Source organism: Panthera uncia, chromosome A2 (assembly GCF_023721935.1).
Source record: "Panthera uncia isolate 11264 chromosome A2, Puncia_PCG_1.0, whole genome shotgun sequence".
NCBI lineage: Eukaryota > Metazoa > Chordata > Mammalia > Carnivora > Felidae > Panthera > Panthera uncia.
The window spans coordinates 155,359,894-155,382,789 of record NC_064816.1 but is presented as its reverse complement, the minus strand read 5'-3'; the positions used below and the strand labels follow the sequence as shown (position 1 = coordinate 155,382,789).

The 22,896-nt window shown below is 43.1% G+C and overlaps 1 protein-coding gene and 1 long non-coding RNA gene across 3 annotated transcripts in view; one reads left to right on the top strand and one right to left on the bottom strand.

Annotated features, from left to right (window-relative positions):
- CNTNAP2 (contactin associated protein 2) overlaps nt 1-22,896 on the bottom strand; it is a 1,963,583-nt gene that overhangs the window by 224,685 nt on the left and 1,716,002 nt on the right. Inside the window, exon 17 of the mRNA XM_049643059.1 lies at nt 3,189-3,407. Coding sequence (XP_049499016.1) covers nt 3,189-3,407 — 219 coding nt within the window. The remainder of the gene's footprint in view (nt 1-3,188; nt 3,408-22,896) is intronic.
- The window catches only part of LOC125930940 (uncharacterized), a 43,466-nt gene continuing 31,635 nt past the window's right edge, over nt 11,066-22,896 (top strand). For both annotated transcript variants that reach the window (XR_007460313.1, XR_007460314.1), the window contains exon 1: nt 11,066-12,664. This is a non-coding gene — a long non-coding RNA (uncharacterized LOC125930940). The remainder of the gene's footprint in view (nt 12,665-22,896) is intronic.

Sequence of the window (22,896 nt, the reverse complement as noted above, 5' to 3'; positions counted from 1 at the left end):
CAAATCCAAGAATGAATTCTGGTCTGTGTTAGCCTTAGGTTGAGGCAAGCCCCTCTGTTCTAGAATGGGGAAGGAGCTGTTGGGCAACTTGGCCACGTGTCTTGGCCGTGACACTGATGCCCATGTGATGTTTACACATGGACGCTTTCTGTCTTCTTGGTCGACTGAGAACATTCCTGGGTCACTGTGTGCTGCTGTATGGTCACTGAGGCAGGTAAGCAGAGTAGCTGCAGCCTGACTTTGAATGTCAGGGGGCGTGTATGCATGGGAACTTTCCTTCAGGGCATGTCGGTTAAAGTGAACACACATCAGGTCAGTACTTTAGGAAAGAAGCAATGAGCCAGTTGGAAGCAGGTTCTGTAGGAGGGGGTGAGCGTTACACGGATATACGGAGATAGAAAGCTAAGGGAGTAAAGGTAAAAGCGAAGATACGAAATAACTCATATTTAATGAGTCTGACTTCATGCCAGGCACCCTCCAAAGAGTGCTTATTCTGGACTGTTTCAGTCCACCCTGAGACGTAGGGACTGTATCCCTCTTTATCATTTAAAAAATGTTTTTATTTATTTATTTTGAGAGAAAGAGAGAATGAGCAGGGGAGGGGAAGAGAGAGAAAGAGAGAAAGAGAATCCCAAACAGGCTTTACACCATCAGCACGGACCCCAATGTGGGGCTCGAACCGTGAGATCACGACCTGAGCCAAAAACTAAGAGTTGGGTATTTAACTGATGGAGCCACCCAGGCGCCCCTGTATCTCTTTTTAACACGGAAATACTGAGTAACCTGCCAGTGGTCCCTGAGCCTGTAAGTGGCAGAGGTGGGATTCAAAGCCCACGTTATCCACATGACACAGCGCGAAGGATGAACTCTTGGCAACTGAAGCTGCTTTAACCCATCTCTAAACACGTAATCACAAATGGTTGAAGCTGGAGGACATTCTGGAGACCAATGAATCCAACTCCTTTATTAGACAGGGAAAAAGGAGACTCAAGAGGGAAAGTGGTGACACGCTGTCAGGACAGAGTTTCTAAATGAGAACTGGACCCAGGATAGCTCTCCGGGTTCCCGAATCCCTACTGAATAGGCTTGGGATAACGGGCTCCAGGATTTCGCAGCTGTTGAATTGATGTTCTCTCTGGAAACTAGCTCCTCTCCCCACCTCCCCTGGGGAGGACGTCTATTGCAGAACAGTAATTCTCATACTGGTGCAAAATAGCTTGTGTCTGGGAGATGCGCATCATGCCTGCCTCTGAGATGACAGGAAATTAGAAACGAGGATGCGGACCTCCTCGTTTCCGTCAAGGGAAAAGCAACTGCTGACTCATCATGGCGGCCCATTGTTCTGAAGCTTCTTTTCCAGGTCACCAGTGGTTTTAACATTACTAAAGTCAAAGCATGTTTTTCTAGCCTTGTTTTATGCATGGCACCGGATGTTATTTGTCAATAAGAAACCCAGAGAATGGCATGAGACTGTCTCTTCCAGTGACACCCCTCTCCTGGTTTTTCCTTGCTTGTTCCCTCCATTTTCCTTCAGCCTTCTTCCCCAGGTGCTGTGTTTCTGGCTGTCTCTTAAACTGTTCTGTCGAATTCTGACCTCAGCCCTCTACTGTTCTCTCCTTATAAGCTGTTCTTTCAAGAAATCAAAATTCCTTCCAAGACCATAATAAATGTTCCCCTCTATCTCTTTCCATTTACAACTTTATTTTGTCTCCAAACTTTTCAGAGACAACTATAATCCATGGAAAGAAAGGAATAAAAAGGAAAGTTGGGACAAGGTCAGAAAAAGAAGAAACTCAGTCAGTGAAGGCCACCCATTATGAAGAAAACCAGGTAGAATTTAACCAGCATGCTTGGGATGGACAGGATTGAGGACAACAAGACTTGTCCCAGGTAATCTGGGCAAGACGTATGGATAAAGTGGACTTTGCTCATAATATTCAGCAGGAATCAGTGGACCTGGTATTTAATTAATAAAAAATAATTTTAAAGTAATGTGCAATTTTGAGAACTATAACATGAGGGCAGGATTTGTAAGGGGTTAGCTTTTAATTGGGGTCAAGGAGTATTTTATTTTGAAATCTATGACTCTTTCATGGCCCCTGATGACATGGCTTGTTAACAAATCAGTCTTACTTCCAGAGCTAACGGACTAAGTTAACATGTCTGTAGTCCACCCACCTTGTACCAAAGGAGGTGACATCTAATTTTACCTTTCCTTTTGTGACTTTCCAATGTTCTTAAAGCATTTCAGCACAATTATGAAAGACACTGTGGGGCTCCGGCCCTTGTTAAAATTAGCTGACCCTCAGTGAGGCCCTAGCATAGGGTGACAGGTGGTGGGCCTATGGACAGCAACCAGGTCACGTCTGGTTTTGCTTGGTGATTGCCACAGTTGACTGACTTGATCAATTAACCCCAAGAAACTCGGAGGGGGGTGTCTAAGGTGGCACATAGCCAGGAAGTCCTTCAAATTTGCTCTCTTGTCATTCAACAGAGGAAAAACAGCTAATTTCTTAAAACGTTAGTGTTCTGGAAAAGAAAACTTAATATTTAGTTGTGGAAACAGGTATTGATCTGAAAGAACATGAGCTTCAGCTGCAATATGTCAAAAGCAAAGACTACATTGTGAGGTTAGATCGACTTCTTGCAAAGGATGCTCAACTTTTGCTCTGTTTAAATTCCTGAGTGTTGATCTCTTTCTCATGTAAAGATATTTTGTATGGGGAAATTCCCGTCTGTCTCTGCCTAGAACCTCCAGGATGCGCAGATAAAGGAATGGATTTCTACTTATCATTTCGAGCAAACCTAAACTTAGGAAGCTCATTTCCTTCTCTTTCTCCCTCCCTCCATCCTTCCTCCCTCATAGTTACAAGCGTCCTAAATTATCAAAGAATTTTCGACAGTCCTAAAGCTGTAGACCTAACATTGCACAGATCAGAGACCTCAGAGATACCCCTCTGATTTTGTAGATGAGGACCTTGAATGCTGGAGAGTGGAGAGTGAGCCAGATTTAGGTCTCCTGATTCATCTTCCTGTTCCATTCTGTCTTGTTAGAGTCTACAAGAAGCCTAGACTCTTACTTTTGGGAAGATTTCTATCAAAGCATCCCATAGACAGCTTTATTTTTTCCATTGTGAAGGTTATTAAAACCAACAGGGGGAAGTCATGAAGGCCTTCCTATTACTCACCAACAAACAGCTGGCTGTAGAGTTCCAGGCGGGTGTGACCTTCGGTGGGTGCCTTGCGGACCTGCTGTGGCAGCCGATCCACCTGTAAGCTGGCTTGCTTCACATTCCTCTCCGCGGTGACCCGGTGCCACTGGTCATCATTGAGCGGGGAGGGCGACCTCACCACAATCTCCACTGGCCCGTTACCGACATCAAACGAAAAGGACACTTCTGTGGCAGCTGAAGGAGCAGAAAGCACGAAAGGCACATGAGTATTTTCCTCCCAGATACCAGATAGCAGTGATTTCTAGAGGAAAAACAAAGCCCGTCATCACTTGCTACAAAAAATCATGGCAAAATCATTTGAGGAAGGAGAGAGAAAACATCAATCCACTATTAATGAACCATATTTCCTCCAAGGGGAGGGAAATATACTTGGATTGGGCACCAGGAATACATTTATTTTCTTACTCCATCTTTAAAAGCTTGTGAAGAAGTTACCGTCGTCGACTCTTTCCAGATAAGCAAACCCAGACCTGGAGAAGATCAAGCATGAGCTGAGTGTCTTATGTTTAGGGAGTAGTGGAGCCAGAACCTAGACCCGGGCTTGTCAGGTTTCAGAGCCCCCGATCTGTGGATTACTAAACACAATGCAACTCTTCAGTAGCTCCCAAGGCAGGGACTCCCTCCTGGAGAGCTTTATGAAACACCGATGTCCAGCCCCATCCCCAGGGATTCTGGCTCAGTTGGTGACATAGGCACTGGTATTTTTAAAAGTATGTCAGAAAATATTAATATATAGCTAGAGTTGAGAGCTACTGTTTTGGGAGAGCTTACACAACTGCATTTCATTAATGCAGTCATCACAATTCCTGTCGAAAACTAGGGAGGCAGGAGTCTTGAAGCAATAAAGGTGACCGGCGCCCTTTTTGGGTCACTGTGGCTGTACAAAAGGTAGCTCAAGATTCTTGCAGAACAACTCCTTTCCTGAACCATTTGCCATACGCCTAGTCATTTCCAATCTGGAATGCTGGATCCTTCTCATAACGTACCCTCCAACACTGACCACAAGTCATTTCTTTTTTCATAGATCTGCTCAAGGTCCATAACAAATCACCTTTCAATAAGAGACAAATGGATCAGGGTGGTTTGCTTTGGCAACTTCGGTTGTGCGTAGTTTCTTACTTCACATTTTAGGTTTCAATTTCCTCAGTGACCACCTAACGTTTCATAAAACATGCTTTTCAAATGTATATTTTTTTCTTGCGATTGGCAGGAAGGGAAGCTTAATGGAAAGGCCAAGGCGGCACACAGGTCCCCAGCTCCTTTGGCTTGGTGAGTTCTTTTCCACATCAAAGACGTGGCATTTCCCAACTTTGCTTATAAAGAGACTCAGCTCCTTTATCACTAAGGCTTCTGCCTAATCTCTAAGCAGTTTAATTAAATATCTGTCATTTTTTCCCGGGCTAATGGAAAATTCAGCTTCTTTGGACTGGTACCATTTTGAGATGGTGTCACAAGCAATCAAACTTCTAATTTAAAAACCATAGTGGTCCAGATTCTCTCAGGACCTCGACTGTTCCCTGCCTCTGGGTCAGGCCCCTCTGAAAGCAGCATTAACTTTATTAAGCCACAGGGATATTAGATGCAGAGCTCAATTTAATCAACCTAATTGTACCAAGGAATTTTGATCCTTTATGTTATTAGCAGGAGGACTTTAATTTTAACACCTGTGGTGAATCTACACGTACCTGGTAAAGTATCTCCTCTATATGAGGAGCTCATGCCTCCAAGGGTCACTGTGATTTGGTGGAAGCCAGTGACCTTCATGAAGGTATCTACAGAAATACCAACGCACATTGACAATCACACGACTCATGTACTGAATGATCTTTCCCTGTATTTCTGGCATAGTCGGGGGCGGGTGGGGAAGTAGCCTCAGTTTCTAAGATTGAATCTGTTCTGTTCTTGTAGTGCTATGGCTTAGCAGATGCATTTTTATTTTTTTAATTAATTTTTTTTAATGTTTGTTTTTGAGAGAGAGGGAGACAGAGTGTGAGAAAGGGTGGGGCAGAGAGAGAGAGGGAGACACAGAATCCGAAGCAGGCTCCAGGCTCTGAGCTGTCAGCAGAGCCTGATGTGGGGCTCAGACCCACAAACCGTGAGATCATGACCTGACCCAAAGTCAGATACTCAACCGACTGAGCCACCCAGGTGCCCCCAGCAGACGCATTTTTAAATGCAAGTTGTCAGAGAAGCAAGAATGCATGGGTTCCTGAGCTAAGTAGGAAAGATGGTTTCATTTTAAAGGCATCAACCGCCATGAGGGAAATAGAATTTAGGGATAATTTGAGTTTAACCCTAAGGTTTGACTTAGAAGGGTAAATGCTGCTCTAATTGCCTCTCCTCCTCTCCTCCTGCTACGATGAATTCTTGTCCAGGTCTTTAAATTCTCACCATTTGGAGAAACCCTGAGTATCAACAGCAAACTAGGAAATGTCTCTACTTTTTTCTCTACCTGTCACACTAGATCCCCTGTTTCTGCTTCCGCTGGATCATGGTCTTCTTTTTTTTTTAATTAAAGAACTTTTTTTTACTGTTTATTTATTTTTGAGAGAGAGAGAGAGAGAGAGAGAGAGAGAGAGAGAGAGAATGAGTGGGGCAGAGGCAGAGAGAGGGAAACACGGAATCTGAAGCAGGCTGCATGCTATCAGCATGGAGCCCGACGAGGGTCTTGAACTTACAAACTGAGATCATGATCTGAGCCGAAGTCGGATGCTTAACTGACTGAGCCACCCAGGCGTCCCTGGACTACGGTCTTCTTAACATCAGTGCTTCACTCTAGCAAAGAAAAAGGTCTCCAGGCTCCTGCTGCAAAGCTCAGTCCTCTCACCAGTTGGGTATACTAAGAGGTACTCAATGTCAATGGCCTCTATGAGCAGATTCCTCCTTAAGGAGCCTCTACTCAGGCTCTGATGTAGAAATATTCACAATTTGAGTACAGCCCACATCCCTTCTCTTGCTTCCTGAGCGAGGGGCTGTGGGCCCAGTGCGAGAGCAAAGGATCGGGCTCCTTTTCCTCAATCATTCAACGTCAGCTCCCCTGACTTGGCTGAGGGACGCCTTTGCGAATCTATCTCCTAGTCAAACAGCAAGTGTGTTTTAAAAGCTTCTAAAGTTCAGTTTGTGGCTGATTGCTCTTGCTCTTCTGGGTGAGAGGAGCTGACATTTTAAAAGAGATAATTACAGAGAGAGTCAGGGAGCGAATAAAAGGGAGGCGGCATAAAAGACACCAGAGCCAATGACACTGTCCTTATTTAATGTGGGTCTCCACTGGAGACCGCAGTGTTGCCCTGTTTCTGCCGGCAAAAAAAGAAATTTCTTACACGCCGGAAGTACTCTTACTTCCAGAAATAAGTATCTGAGAGTGGGATGTATCCAGCGTGGCTCACTGGAAAGACGACTGTAGCAAAAACTGATGGTTGTCTTTCTATCCGTGGCAAGAACTGGAAAGTGTCAGAGATTTCACCCAATTCATAAACTAACAGCTTAGTCTCCCGTAGTTTCCTGTGTGTTGGCAGCAGACAGAAGACTCCCGGGTCAGAGACAAAAGATGTTATTACTCACAGCACAGCAGGCAGTATGCACTTCAGCCCCCCCCCCCCCCCCCCCCCCCCCCATTCTCTCTTGTCCCTCAAGTTTCATGGGGGCATGTGGAGCAGCCCACAGGGATGCTGTACATGCAGAGCTCATGTCATAGCCGAGGAACCTGAATTTAAGAAACCTCATTGTTTTAAAGGGGCTGTGAGCAAGCTAGCTCTTTTTTTTTTTTTTTTTTTTTTTTTGCCCTGAGGAGAGACATTAGCTTATCCTGGTCAGGAAACTTCTGCCTTCCGAGACCATTTGCCAGCCACACAGCCTTAGAAAGGTACCAACAAAGCCATTAATGGGGAGACCCATGGAGAAGTTTCCTCCAATAAACAGCCACAACCCCCTTTTCTAATTTTGTCCTGGAATCTCTCTACTCGCATAGAATCTTAAGCTTCAGCTATGGATGCCCCTCCACCCAGACCCAGAATGTGTATCTGGATTTGTCTAAGTTACATACGGCAATTTCACCCTCCTTGCCAGGAACCTGCTTAGGATGGGACATATCATTCCCTCCTGGCTAATAAGATATGAAGAGATTCTTTAAGGCTCTTTTGGGCCACATTTCCTGGCTCATCAGAGACAGACAACCCTTTTATGCCCCTTAATCCTGGGTGGAGGTTGTGGTTCCTAATGTTGCTGGAACCATCTTGTAAATCAGAAATGCTGAGGAGAACAGGGAGAACAGTGGGATAAACCAGGGTCTTTGGTGATGTTGGTCAGCCCCTAAATTATTCCCAGAGTCGCTCAACACTTTTCACGCGAGACATCCACTATTGTTTAAGCCATTTTGATTCCAGTTGAAAGCTTGTTAACTGTTACAGGGAATGGTTTGGGAGTCAATAGATGCGACTTCTCGTCATAGCTTTACCTTTTTCACCTTTTGGGCCTCAGTTTCCTGGTGTCTGAAATGAGGATCACATCTATAGCTTTCCCAGAGTTTCTGTGTCCAAAATGTGTTTGAAAACACTGAACTCATCTCTAAGGTCCCTTCAAATGGCAACGTGCTATGATCTAATTTTCAAGGGATTCAAAGAGAACTAATGAAGGGAAGTATAGCTAGTCTTAATGGTAATTTTAGATCTTGAATCCTTACAGGGAGAAAAGAGATTGCATGAAAAGAGAAAGGCACAAGGTGGCATGTTGGTGTATCAGAAATTACCTTTGAATCAGTCTGGTTCCTGACTTCATTTGAGTGACTTAAAACCATAAATGGGACAGAACCATGCACAGCTCTTGGTCCAGCCTCTCACGGTCCAGCAGGTGGCATTCTTTACTCTCCTTGTAATTCAACACATGTTTTCTTAAACAAATCACCTCCAGGCTTACTGTACTGAGTCACAAATTTAACAACAGACCAGAATAGTGGACTTTTTGGCTCTCAGCTCTCCAAGCAGGTGAAGTGACATTGAGACATTAGGTCATTCAATATGGAACAGGTAAAGAGAAAAGACAGGGACAGGTACGCACAGTGAGTTTGCTGGGAAGACCCATGAATGCTGTTACGGTTTTGATGATGATTTGTTTCTTCCATCTTAAAATGAAGTTTAGGGACTGAGGATTATTCCGCACAAAATCTCATTTGACCCGTATAACAAAACTGATAATAGGTAGAGCAGATATTTTAGCCTCATTCTACAGTGGAGAATGTTTGGATATATTTTCTTCTTCTTCCTCTTTTAAATGTGTATTTATTTAGAAAGAGAGAAAGTGTGTGAGTGCACGGGGGAAGGGGAGAGGCAGAGAGAGAGAGGGAGAGACAGAATCTCAAGCAGGCTTTGTGCTGTAAGTGCAGAGCCCAACGTGGGGCTCAATCTCACGAACCTCAAGATCATGACCTGAGTTAATCGAATGAGCCACCCAAATGCTCCAATCTTCTCCTTCTCATTCTCCTCTTCCTCCCCCTTCTTTCTCTTCCTCTTCCTCTCCTTTTTCTCTTTCCTCTTCTTCTTCTCCTCCTTCTTCTCCTTCTCCTCCTCCTCCTCCTCCTCCTCCTCCTCCTTCTTCTTCTTCTTCTCCTCCTCCTCCTCCTCTTCCTCCTTCTCCTCCTCTTTCTCCTTCTTCTTCTTCTTCTTCCTTTTTATGAAGGCAGGGCTAAGTATACATCAGGAAACCAAAGAATTTACATAACATGAGAGGGTCATGAGTTGAGGCAGGAACACTGAACATAGAGTCACTGTGAGAATCAGAGAGATGAGGGAAAGAAGGAAGAAGTAAAGAGAATACCTGTGTTCTTATGTAAGGCCAAGTGCTCCTTCTTACCCTGGAGGCTGCCCACTCCTTCTTACCTACTCAAGGACACCAGTCCAGCACGTCTCCCCTCTCTTCCATGGCACCAATAATTTGTTCTTTGCTGGATCACTCCACATGAACATGTTGACATGTCTCTACTCTCAGCAGCCACCACCACTACAGAATCTTTCTCTTGACCTTATTTCTTATTTCTTTGCTCTCTTTAATTGCCACATTCCTTGAAAGAGCTTCCTGTAGTCTCTGTATCTGCTTCTTCTCCTCTTAGCCCTTCTTTAACCCCATCACATGAGGCATTCTCCTCCACTACATCTGTTTCTGCCCCAGGGCCTTAGCATTCATTGTGCCCTTTACCCAAATAACTCTGTGGCTTCTCTTTTACCCTTATGCTCACATGTTATCATATTAGAAATTCCTTCCCTAAACCTTTCATGTTAAATAGCGAACCCCTCTCTCAGCTGCCTTTTTTCCTTTATCCTGATTTTTTCCCCACTTATGTAGCACGTATTGTATCACCATCTGGCACAAAATATATGTGCTCCTGGCCTCACTGAAGCAGAGATATTTTCTGTTTTGTTCATTTTTGTTATATATATCCTCAGCACCTAGAACAATGCCTGCCACAGAGAAAGCACAAGTTGTGAATAAATGAATGAATGAATAGAAACACTCCTACCAAGGAGGCCAGATGATTATAATATAGATACTCTGAATCAAAGAAATCCAGGCAAACCATAGTTTAGGAGACAGGCATATACAAGGAATGTCATCTTCTGTTCCACAAGCATCTTTCCTAAGAGCATAAAGTAAGAATGTATGTTTTCTCAGACTGGGACAAGATACATTAGTTATACCAGTTATTTACAAATAGAAGAACAGTTGAGGATCAAAGGCTTATCCAGGATAAACCCAGCAGTGCAGTCAGAAGCATATTCTGAGGCTTCTGGCACAGAGATTCTCATTCGAAAGTTGTGATAGGGCCGTGGAGTCTGCATTTTGTTAACTCCAGGGTTCCTGATGCAACTAGTCCTGGAATCCTACTTTGCAAACCACTAGGATCCCCATGTTCCATTCTGGTAGTGAGGTCCTAAGAATTGGAGTTTATCTCCTTGCCCGCAAAGGAAATATGTTCAAAACTGTAGAGTGAAGAGTTTCAGTTTGCTTAAAGAGAGAAGTCCAGGCGTTGCCCTTGGACCTGGGAGGGCAATATCTAAACCCCTGGAATGTTGTGTCTTTGTTTGCCTGAGAGTCTGACAATGTGATCTAGGGTGGGAGCTGAGCACGCCAGATAGACCAACGATGTAGGGGAGGGTGGAGGCTTGGGTCACACAGTTCAAGCCTTGGGAGGGCTGGAAACGGAGGTAGGGTCATGTGGGCGGCCAACCGCTCCTACCTACCTGAGCCGGACTAAAGATCCTGAACACTGAGGCTCGTTTGGACAACTCCCTGAACACGCTGTGGGCGTCAGAGGTGTGTGTGAGGCTGCACAGGCTATGGATGGGCCTTCTAAGTTTGTGGTTGGGCTCCCTGCAAAACCCAAACAACCACTTCAGTTTGCAGGTATGTGACTGAACCCAATAATGTGAAGGCCGGAGGACTTTTGAGAATGGATTCGCCTTCACCTCCTAGAAAGGGAACTGAGTCTGTGAGATGCTAACACGCAGTCAACACTAAGCATAGAGAGCTGGTTTTTCTAACTATACTATACTGCGTTTCATATTGTACAGGAAATAAAAAAAATTTTTTTGATGTTTTTTTTTTTTTTAATTTTTTTTTCAACGTTTTTTATTTATTTTTGGGACAGAGAGAGACAGAGCATGATCGGGGGAGGGGCAGAGAGAGAGGGAGACACAGAATCGGAAACAGGCTCCAAGCTCCGAGCCATCAGCCCAGAGCCTGACGCGGGGCTCGAACTCACGGACCGCGAGATCGTGACCTGGCTGAAGTCGGACGCTTAACCGACTGCGCCACCCAGGCGCCCCTGATGTTTATTATTTTGAGAGTGAGGAAGAGCAAGCATGTACATGTGTGGGGGGTAGGGAGGGGCAGAGAGAGACAGAGAACCCCAAGCAGGCTCCATGCTGGCAGCTCAGAGCCCAACATGGGGCTCAATCTCATGAACCGCGAGCCGAAATCAAGAGTCGGATGCTTAATTGGCTGAGCCACCCAGGCACCCCCCCGCCCCCAATTTTTTATAATATAGTCTATTTTTTCTTTATAATAGTCTTAGCTTGTGAATATAGAAATTTTTAGAGCCAAATATGCATAGTCACACCCCAAAATTCAGTGTTAAACACATCTGCAAATGAACACTGGGAGGGAAAATTTATTTGAAGCCTTTTGGAAATTCTTCAAGGAAATGCCTGGAGCTTAAGAATCAATGTTATGAACTCTTTTTAAAACCTCTGGTTATCTTGATAACCTCTCGAGTATGAGAAATATTTCTCCTTATGTATTTTGGCCTCTAAGCCTTTTATGATGGTTAAAAAATAACTTCACAAACAAAGATATCCACAGAGAAAAGGGAGTTACCACTGGCCGTGCAAAAACAGAGAGCTGTCTTTAAAATGCAAAGCCTTTCTAATTTTAGTTTTCTCCACACATTTAACCTCCTTCTGAGAATAACTTCTTGAATATTAATGGACCTGTACAGTTTAAAAAGGAAAAAGCCAAAAATCTTTCCAAAATGACATGAGGTGCCAAGCAGGACCTGCCCTTAGTAAGGGACATATAGACAGGTTTTAAATACCTTCATGTTTGGAACGAGTGGAGACTTGTGTGCTGGACAGAGAGCGCTCGATTTGGAAGAATGAAGTCCCAGAGGGTGACTGTGTGGACAGAGTGTTTGTGATAAAAGGAAATGTAGAAACTGCTCTTGAGGAACATGGAATTGGATGCCTAAGGAGTCTCCAGAGATGGAGAGGAATGTGGATTTGAAGTGAGGACGGGACCTCGAAGAAGCTTTGCTCTTGACCACAGGCTCTGCTTACGTGGACACTGAAAATGAGGAAAAGCCAAAGACGTGATGCCAGGGGGAAAGGCCGAGGCTGTGGAAGAAGCCTGCCGGGGAGGTGTGGGAATGCACCTGTCAGAAGTGGACAGGCAAGGAGACCGCTGTTTTCTGGTTGCCACGGACTGAGTTCCAGCCCAGACTGGGGGTCTTGTCACGGGCGCTATTTCTCTCTCTCTGTTTTGCAGCCAATTGTTTTCAATCCAGAAACAATTGCCGCATGGCCATTTCAATGCCACGGGGACTTCGGACACTATCTCTCTAGTTAAAAGGAAAAAAAAAAAAAGGTGCCACAGGAAGATGTTACATTCTACGTGCTCCGGACACGGAACATAAAAAGGGATTTATTCTGTTTTCCGTGACAACACCAGATGCGCGTCAATTGCGTCCCATTTGCGGTATTGGGCAAAGAGTGGAGAAAAGGGAAACCATGGTCAACAGAGACTTTAAATGGGGACGCAGAAAGATAGAAAAGAATAGGAGGACTCTTTCCATATCGCGAGCTTTCTTAAAGTGTGAAGAACTTCCATAAAAGTTTCTTGTTCCTCGGAATCTCTGCAAGAGACTGGTTTCACAGACCCTCAATAAGGTAAGCAAGGAGAACGTATGGAACAGCTTAGGAACAGGTCACCCGCCACGGGGACTGTTCTGCTGGGCACATCCTGTGTGGCCTTCCCAAGACAGGTCTTCCATTTTCCTCATTGGGCCCCCTCTGCTGCTTGCTGTGGCATGTAAGCGAGCCTTAAACGTACTTAAGGTATGTAGTTTGCTCTTGTGTGGGATGATGGCCTGAGAATTCATAATGGGAAGCCAGTAGATCAGAAGGTGAGAAAATCTATCTTTTAAAAGTTAAGCTAGGGGCACCTGGGTGGCTCAGTCAGTTCAGCGTCTGACTTTGGCTCAGGTCATGATCTCACAGTTCGTGAGTTCAGGCCCTGTATCGGGCTCTGTGCTGACAGCTCGGAACCTGGAGCCCACTTCGGATTCTGTGTCTCCCTCTCTCTCTGCCTCTCCCTCGCCCCTGCTCACACTCTGTCTGTCTCAAAAATAAATAAACACTAAAAAAAATTTTTTTAAAGTTAGGTCCAACAATAAAGGATCATTGATTAAATGAAGCACTTGGCAACTGAGACACTGTGCTTCCCAATCTTTTTATAACCCATGCTCCCATTTGTTGACAGAATAATCTAATTATCATCTCTAGGCACTGAAGTCCCCAGATACGGGAGGCTGATGGGGAATAAAACGAATCCCTGAAGGTCTCAGATAAACGCCCTACTCCAACAAGAATTGTTTTGGTGCATTATATTCTGTAGGTTGTAAAACAAAAATAATAGCTCTTTGGTTTTGTTTTGTTAATATAAAATAATGGTTTTCCAAACACACATGCTGTCTTAGAGATTCTGATATAGTCTCTGTTCACAGTTGAAAAAAAAAAATCACTGTTGTGGAGTTAAAAAAACCCAACAAAGCTGACATGTAATGTGCTTCTGAAATCTCATTACATGAAACAAGTTGGTTACAAATAGTATGCACCATATGATCTTATTTTTGTAAAATATTATATATGAGCGCATAGAAAAATGTTTGGACATATGCACACCAACAGAATATTGTTAAGTATACCAGCTGATTTTTGGGGTTTATTTTTCCTGCTTCTCTGGATTTTTTAAAAAATTTTTATTTTTTATTCATTTACAGACAGAGAGAGAGAGCGAGAGAGAGAGAGAGAGAGAGAGCGAGAGAGCGAATGAATGAATGGGGGAAGGGCAGAGAGAGAGAGGAAGACACACAATCCAAAGCAGGCTCCAGGCTCTGAGCTGTCAGCACAGAGCCTGACACGGGGTTCGAACCTGCAAACCGCGAGATCAGATACTTAACTGACTGAGCCACCCAGGCACCCCTGGATTTTTAATTCATTCAACAATAAACCAACACTATTTGTATAATTTTGAGAAGTCACAATCTGATAATTTCCACTTCTTTTGCAAAGGTTGGTAACATTTTAAGTAACTCTATTCTATAATTTTAACAAGTGTTTAATCAGAGAGATTAACCAAAATGCAAAGAAGGGGATTTCATTTAAATACAGAAAATTAGAGGGAATTTAAAGCCAAAGCAGAACATTCCTCCTTAGTTCTTTACTGGTTTTAAGATACCTGAGAAGATTGAAAAAAAAAAAAAAAAAGGCGGGGGAATGGTCAAACTCTACCATAAGCTAATTTTGAACAAGGTGTGAATTTTTTTCCCCCATTAAAAATGGCTAAAAATAAGGGCATGCTATTTTTCAAAGTAAAATCCTCACAGGTCTGAAGTGCCAGCATGTTCCGATGTTTAAACTAATGTATACAGGAATCGGAATGCAAGAAGGAGCATAATTCAGTGTTATAATTACACTTGACAGATATACACTGTTTCATTATTCATTGCCTCTGGTTGCACTTACCCAGAAAGACCCTGCAGAATCCTAAGTATCAACCACTCTTCAGGAGAAGCCATTTGGCATTCTTATCAGTTCTCATCACAGGCATCAAATTCAGAGATGCAGAAAACCAAATGTGATCATTTTAACACTATCTGCAAAGGCAAGTAAAATGAGTAATTTCCCAAGAGGCCTTGGGTCCAGCCAGCTTTCTTCTGTCAAACTCTTAACACAGATATGTGGGTGGGTCATGGGTGTAATGAAAAATGCCTTTTAACTGGTCCCTAGACTTTTGCTATATTTGTTTCAATTCCTCAAGTGCTCCATGATCTTTCTCCTCTACTTGCTTTTGCCTGTGCTGTTTACTCTCCGGAAAGATGCCTCTATCTCATTTATTTGCCTGTCACTGCTCAGGGCGGATCAAGGCACCTTCTGGAACCTACCCCGATGTCTTTAGGCAAGGTTAAAGCCTACTCCTTTCCATTGTCTTGGTACCTGTGGCAGAGGCTGCTGACTTTTCATGAAAAGTTTATTTCCTCCTGTCCACAGTCACCCCTGCGAAGCTGCCAGGCATCAGGAGCTGCCTTTTCCAGTCCCCAGAAATCTAGGTGGAGGTGGGTGACACCTTACCACCAACAGAATGAGAGCAGGTCTGCATGGCACCTGTCCACCCTCCCTTTCTCTGTCTTGCAGCTGGACTTTGAAACGCCCAGGCTCCAGGCGCCTCCAGGAGTCCAGGAGACTCCATGCAAAAGGAGTCTTGAACTCAAATCCCGGTGTGGAAGGGCTTCACGGACCAAAGCATGCATGGCAGACTGCTGGACACTCACTAAAACCTGGGCTTTAGTCACTACAGCAGCTTCACTTATTCCTGAGTGTGAACATTTCTTATCCCTAAATCTCTTATTTATGAGATTTTAAAAATTAACCAAAGGGTCTTCTCCATCCGACCACTGGAATTTTAAAGGGATGAATTATACCGTAATGGTCTTACTAGAGTTTCAACACCCATCTATCAGATGGTGGAATTCTGTAATTGCTACAACTATGATGTTCAATTTTTTTAAGTTTATTTATTTATTTTGAGAGAGACAGAGATAGTGTGAGCAGGGGAGGGGCGGGGGGGAGAGAGAGAGAGAGAGAGAGAGAGAGAGTGAGAAGCCCAAGCAGGCTCTTCACTGCCAGAGCAGAGCCCAACATGGGGCTCGAACTCATGAAACCGACAAACTCAGATCATGACCTGAGCCGAAATCGAGCATCAGATGCTTAACCGACTGAACCACCCAGGCGGCCCTGAACTATGACATTTTAGAGAAAAGAGAAGGGCTAGGACCACATGGGAGCCTAGACTGACTGGTATTTGTGCCTGTGAATGTCTGAGCCACCTCCTTCACTAACCCCACCAAACAGACTCCCAAGGAAAGGAGAGGCCTATCAGAAAGGCAAACAAACACTTGCCTTCTTGAGATGTTTGTCAAGGACAAGCTTGACGTTAAGAAATACGGGAAGAGATTTCCTTTGTCCTTCAACATTTCTGTTCTACATTGAATGGACTCTAGAACCCGGACCTCAAGCTGCCACACGAAGCCCTATTTTTCAGCCCCACTTAAAAAAACCAAACACACCACAAAAGTCTTTATGGTTAGCCATGGAATATGAGTGCCATTTATGATGCTGTGTCTATTGGAAAGTATATTACAAGGTTTTGAATAGCCAGCTCAGAAACTCCTATGACACAGTCCTCTGTAAGTTGGGAAGTACCTAAACTAAAACACAGGGCGGTGGGTGGGGGGGCGGGAAGTGAAACAAGAATATTACAGAGATAGGAATAAGTCTTCTTTCCCTAAAGGGTCCAAGAAGAATATATTTCAGCTATGACCCAAGGCCTATATTAAATTTCATGTAGTTCCTATCTTGAGTGCTATTAAAAGTTACCTTGTAATTTGAGCAAACTGCGTTTCTTCATCTGTGAAAAACTGTTTTTGTAAGGTTTTTCAAGTTGACATCCAGCTGGGCAATGTTTGTTACCTGGTTTTAATTTAGGTGTTTGTCTGATGTCTTGCAAAATCCTAGCAATGTGATGCTTATAGTTAGTTGTCTTTGGCCCTTTGAGATATATGCCTGGTTTTGAGCTATTTCAAGTAATCTTTCCCAGTCACTCACTACATTTAAATGAATTCTGCTCCCTGATTTATTGTATCTCCTTTTTTTAACCAGCTTTGAATTAATTGGTCCCAAGCGTCATCCTTAGTTGAATCAATTCGCCAGTGTTAGTAACATGCACTGACATTGGCATCAACTTTTTCTTCTTGAAGCGTTTGTTTCTATGAACATACAGAGCCTGTTAGAGCTCCCATTGGCTTCTAAAATGGCAGAAGTAAGGTCTCTAATCTTATAACTCTACACAGCTATTTCAACTTTTCTCACCAATATTTTTAGAAAAATGAAAGAATTCTATAATAGGTGTCTTCTGTATTTTAAATCAAGATGCAGTAAAAAAAAAAAAGTTGTGTGGGCAGAGTTTCAACTGGGGGGAGACAATTCCAGAACAGGGAAAGACACAGTGGGTCATAAGAAAGTGTGGGTGGCATCCAGGGACTGTCAGTAGATGGGCAGGCTAAGGTGAAGCACTTAGGCACTGTTGGAAAGAGGCAAAGTTTGTATGTAAAGAAGACTGAAAAATTAGGTTAAAGCCTGAAATCATTGGCCAAGCTTAAGTACTTGAACTTTGCATTATAATGCATTGACAAACCGTCATGGTAAGAAAAGGAATGACAGGGCCGATCTGTAGATATCAGTCCTCACCAGGGAGGGCAGGTGTCAGGAGGGAGGGAATGAAGTGAGGGAGATAAAGTATGAGGCTGTTTGATTCAAGAATCCAAGGCATTTCAACCAAAGAAGACATCATGGGAGATAAAGGGAGAAGTCTGAGAAGACTTCATTATCTTTGCATTTTTGTTACATTCATGTTTTTGCGACTCGTTGGGATTGATGCTTTCTCTGGGACAATTCTGGCATGATAACATACCATCAGGAACATCAGAATAACATTTCACTATATTAAAAATAGAGGGTTCTATCAAGATAAACAGTCTATGTAGTGTGGGGACCTCAGTGAAACATTAAATATGACTTTGATCGTTCTAACCTGGATCATGAAGAAAATAGTGATGACATTAATTAAGATGGGAAGCACCAGAGAGCGCTTTTGGGTGAAGATGATGGATTTCGGTTTTGACATATTGAGCTTGAGGTACCTATGGGTGATTCTGATGGATCCTTAATTAGAATTTACAACTAAGGGTCCATGATTTTAGAAAATCTCCTAATTACATGTAGTAGAAGCATGTGTGTGGACTGGAATTTATTTGAAGCATATGTCATTTGTTCCAATACAATCCTCCTCCCGCCATCATGTCTAGGAGAATGGAGAATGATGGCATGGAAATTGAAGATGCTGCTTCCTTATAAGCTCACTTAGGGTGGGAGGTGGTAAGCCGCATGTGATGCTAATGGCCTCTGACCAGGTTTGTAGGATTGTTGATGCTGGAAGACACCTTAAGATGGTCCAGTGTGCCCTTCTTTTACAAGTGAACGTGACAAAGTCTGGGGAGGTCAAGCAACTAGTCTTGAGTCGGTCTGCCTAGGTCAGACCTAGATCATGGTCTCTATTCCTCTTGTTGAAAAACTGTTTTATTAATCTTTTTTGTCCTTTAATCATTTGGGATTATCTCATAGGGTTTTTTCTTTTTCCATTAAAGTATAGTTTACAGACAGCAAAATGTGAAAACATTAAGTGTTCAGTTGAAAAAAAATATATATATATATAACCACTCCTTGGATCAAGATAGAGAACATTTCCACCACCACAGAAGGCTCCTTTGAGCCCCCTTCCAGTTAATACTCCCAATCCCCAGGATATCCACTACCATGACTTCTATCTCTGTGGATTACTTTGGCCTGTTTTTGGATGTCATCTAAAAGAAATGAGTGTATGTTGTAATGTACATACAATGTAATGTCTGTGAGGGAATCCTGTCTCTTAATATTGACTTACTTTTTATTGCCCTAAAATGTCTTTAGCTTGACTATGTAGATAGGCTGGGGGCCAATACAGAGACTCTGAGCACACAGGGACCTGTAGTGAGGTCTTGAGGAGCCTGTGTTCTGGATTCCAGCTGATTTTCAGAGCAGAAGTTGAGTCTCAGAGGAGGGGCAAGCTATCTCTTTGAGTGTGGCTGCAAGTGTCCTGTCCTTGGGGGCTCTGTGTCAAGGTTCTAAGCCAGAGGCTAAGGAGATGCTACCAGAAAGATGGTTTTAACTTCAAAAGAAGAATCCCTCCCTGTACCAGGAAGTGTGAGCAGAGTGGGTTCACCATCTCTACTATGACCTTGAGGGAGAAGAAAGGAAATGCTGGGTGACAGAGGTTAAATAGTACCCAGACTGGCTGCTGCGTGAGTGGGCTGGTCAGGAGAGCTGGGTGGTCTTCTAAAGGAGCCTCTGGAATGTGGAGGAAGAAAGGCGGGACCACAATCTCTCTAGAGAGGAGATTCCATCTGGCCAGCTCTTCCTAGAAATGTCCAAGTCAAGAGACATGTCTGGACCAGTAACATCTAAGGTAACTTGGGTCAGTTTTCATATCAAGAGGACACCCTTCTCTAAAGTCTACTTTTATAACTCTAGGGTACCTCTGGCACATGTTCAAATAACTGCCCCTTCTGGGAGATCAGCAAAGAAATCTGAGTAAACTTAATCTGACTTTGTTGTTCACCAATTATTTGTATGTCTTCTAATACCCAAAATTCAAGCAGCTAATACACTACATAGCTTTAATACAGCACAAATTTCGTCTTTAAATTGCATCTCTGAACTTTTTTCTTAGTCTATAACAAAAATTGAAAAACTAAATCAGAAGCTAGAGACATTTTTTAAATTAATAAAACTGCAATAATGTTGCTATTCGGGTTTTTAATTTTTTTTTTTTTTTTTGAGGATGCAGTTTTCTTTCTTACGTATTTGAATCACCAAGTCAGAATCATTCTCCAGATCCCAAACCTGTCATACAAACTGAACTCACAGCTGGACTTGTAAAACAGCAGAATCACTAAAATTCTTCCTAAATCTACATTGACAGCCTACGTTGGCCTTAGAAAATTAAAAGAAAGTGAACACAAATTAATAAATTTTGTTTCATACTTGTTATTAATAAAGCTTTATATATATATAATTTTTATATATATTAATTATATTCATTTATTTATATTTTAAATATATTTATATATTTATATAATTTATATTTTATATATTTTTATATATTTATATTTTATTTTACATATATATATATATATATATATATATATATTAAAAGAAAAGCACCATAAATAACATCCTAATGGTTCAACAGCCCAGCTAAGTGGAATTAGACATTTTTCATGTTTATATAAGTGAAGCTGTTTTAATATAAAAGGTTTTCCGAAAAATAAGTAGAAGATAAATTGCTGTTAGTTTACTTCTTCTGATTCATCAGTTTCTATATATTGCAGAATATTTGCTCTCTGCCTTTCTCGAACATATGTATTGCAGAAGGCTGCATCTTGGAAAATGAAAGTTTTTCCTTAATACCTTTTCCTAAGATTAGCAGGACATTAGGCTGCTGCCTCCACATTTTTGTGGAGCTATTCCTGCTAAATGCAAATATTTTCTCCAAGTCATCTGAAAAAGCTCAAACTTGGTCATCACGGAAGCTTGTGCTAAAGTATTACATCAGTTTCCTGTTGCTTTTCCTGAATGTTTCCTAGTCAGTGAACGTGTCTTTCAAAAATTTTCCACCGTGTCCTCTGAAATCTCTCTTAAAATGTTCAGCAAAAATAAAAGCTTAATTTGTAACTGTGAGAGGTGGTGGATGTTAACTAGGGCTCACTGTTTTGCAATATAAAAATACCGAATCGTTATGTTGTACACCTGCAGCTGATATAATGTTACATGTCAGTTATATATCAATTAAAAAAGAAAAACAAAGCCCTCCATGGTCACTGTGCATCATCAGACATTTCCAACGGTTCCTTCCTTTGAGTGGAGCCCACCTTCAGGGAACCTAATGTGCAAGCATCAGCACTGAAGCCACTTTTTCCTGGTGGGGCTGAGAGGGCACCCGGTTTTATTCTTCACTTCTTAGGGCTTCCATTCTATGGCACCAGCGTCTTTGTTCAGCCATGCATCCCCCCTGTGACACATGCTTACCCTCCCATGCTTCCTGCCGTCATCGTTTGAATCTGAGAACTGGAACATTTGCCTCACAGCCTCCGTGTCCCCTCCATCCGTTGCCCTCACCACCGGGGGCTTCATCCATGAGGTGGATGACCAGTGAGCCCTCTGGCCTCTCCGTTCCCTGACTTTCTCCACAGCCTTTTCATGCAACCGAGAATCGCACTTGCGTGGCCAGACTGTGCAACTCAGACCTTCTTATCACCTGACCTGCTTTCCAGTGAGATCTGGAATTCTGCTCTCACCAGCCATCAGATCTGCCTTCTATCTTCTGGTGTGTTCTTTGTCCTCAGTTTCCAACACCAGTCGTGGTGATCCCCTTTCCCACCTAGATTTTCCATGGTTCTCCATCTCACTCACTCGACAAATACCTATTTGCCAATTCCTTTGGCATCCTGAGCTTGAAATGTTCTTTCCCACTCCTTTGGAGGCTCAGTTAAAATGATATAATCTCGAAAGGACCTTTTCCTATTCTCCAGGTGGATGTAACTGTTGTTGCATTTGGGCAACCACAGTATATCGCTTGTACTTCTAACACTTCTTTCATCTTACCCAAAATATGGTTTTATATGCTGGTGAGTCTCTCCCACTAGATTGTGTGTGCCTCTAGGACGGGGTCGTGTCTTACGCTTCTTGAGTTCCTCTTTGGCACATGCACGGTAGGCACTCAATAAATATTGGCTGGAATACCCAGACCGCCATATCTTGAGAATTGGATCTGAGACTTGCCAAACCATGTCCCCTGCTTGTGTCACACTTCATACGTGTTAGTAGTGCCGCGTGCCCAGAGTTCCCACATACCCGTCACGTTCCACATCCCTACGCTTTTGTCTGTGCTTCTGTGTGCACCGTCCTCTCCTCCCAGAATTCTTTCCCCTACTTCTTCATCTAGCTAACGTCTTCGCATGCTCTTTCTGACCTAACTCAGACACCATCTCATTTTTCTCTTCATTCAGGAAGGGTTACGTACCTCTCCTCTGGATGTGTAGACTACCTTAAGGCTATCACTGTCATTTACTGTATTTTCATGATCACAAGCGCAAAATCTGAATCAGATGCGTGAACTGTGTGCCCCAGTTTCCTTTCCATTTCTGTCAAATGTGGATAAAACTTGTTATAAAACCTAAAACTTTTAATATCTGCAAAAGCTTGAGAACAGCGCCTGGCACTTAAGACACCTTCAACAAAAGTCATATATCTGTGCCGTTATTAATATGTTTGAGTCCTTCATTAGATGAGGATGTTGGTTTTCCTTGTCTTCACCCTAGACTCTCCAGGGTCCACCCGCTGCCTCTGACCTGGCAGGTGCTCAGGTGGTGCCCTGATGATGCGAGGTAAGTGGTGGCCTATTGATGCGACGATGGTCATGATTACCACCTTAGCCAGAAAGGGGATCTAGACAAGTCAAATAGCTCCCTAGGGGTAACTCTGACAAAATACATGGATATATCCATGGCTGTTAGTGAATATTTCCAGAGCAATATTCTCATCTCAAAAATACTAACAAACAAACAAAACAACAAACACAAAGTCATTTCCGATTCAGAAAGGGACCCACTCATTTGTGGCTTACCCTCTCCTCCTTGCTTTGGCCTGTTTCTCTCAGCCCCTTCAGATGTTCAGATTCTGGATCTCACTCATTTCTCCCCTCCTTGGGGGGTCTCACTCTTTCATACTGTCCTTCTTTCCCATTCCTCCAACCTCTTCTTGTTTACTGGATTCTCCTTCTTTTTTTTTTTTTTCAATATATGAAGTTTATTGTCAAATTGGTTTCCGTACAACACCCAGTGCTCATCCCAAAAGGTGCCCTCCTCAATACCCATCACCCACCCTCCCTTCCCTCCCACCCCCCATCAACCCTGGATTCTCCATCTTAATGTATATGTGTGCTCAAGTTTCCACCACTTACAACAGCTACAAGAACAATGGACAAAGCCCCAATCCTCTGCTCCCCATATCCACCTCTAGTCACCCACACTGTCTTACTTTTTGACAGGGACCTCTACATGTTCCACTTGATGGACACTTTACATCCTTATTTTAGTGACCGCTCAGTTCAGCAGTTCCCAAACGCTATTTATTTGTTGTTCTTGAAATTCTTTTTTCATCTGATCCCTGGGCTATCACTGTCTTCC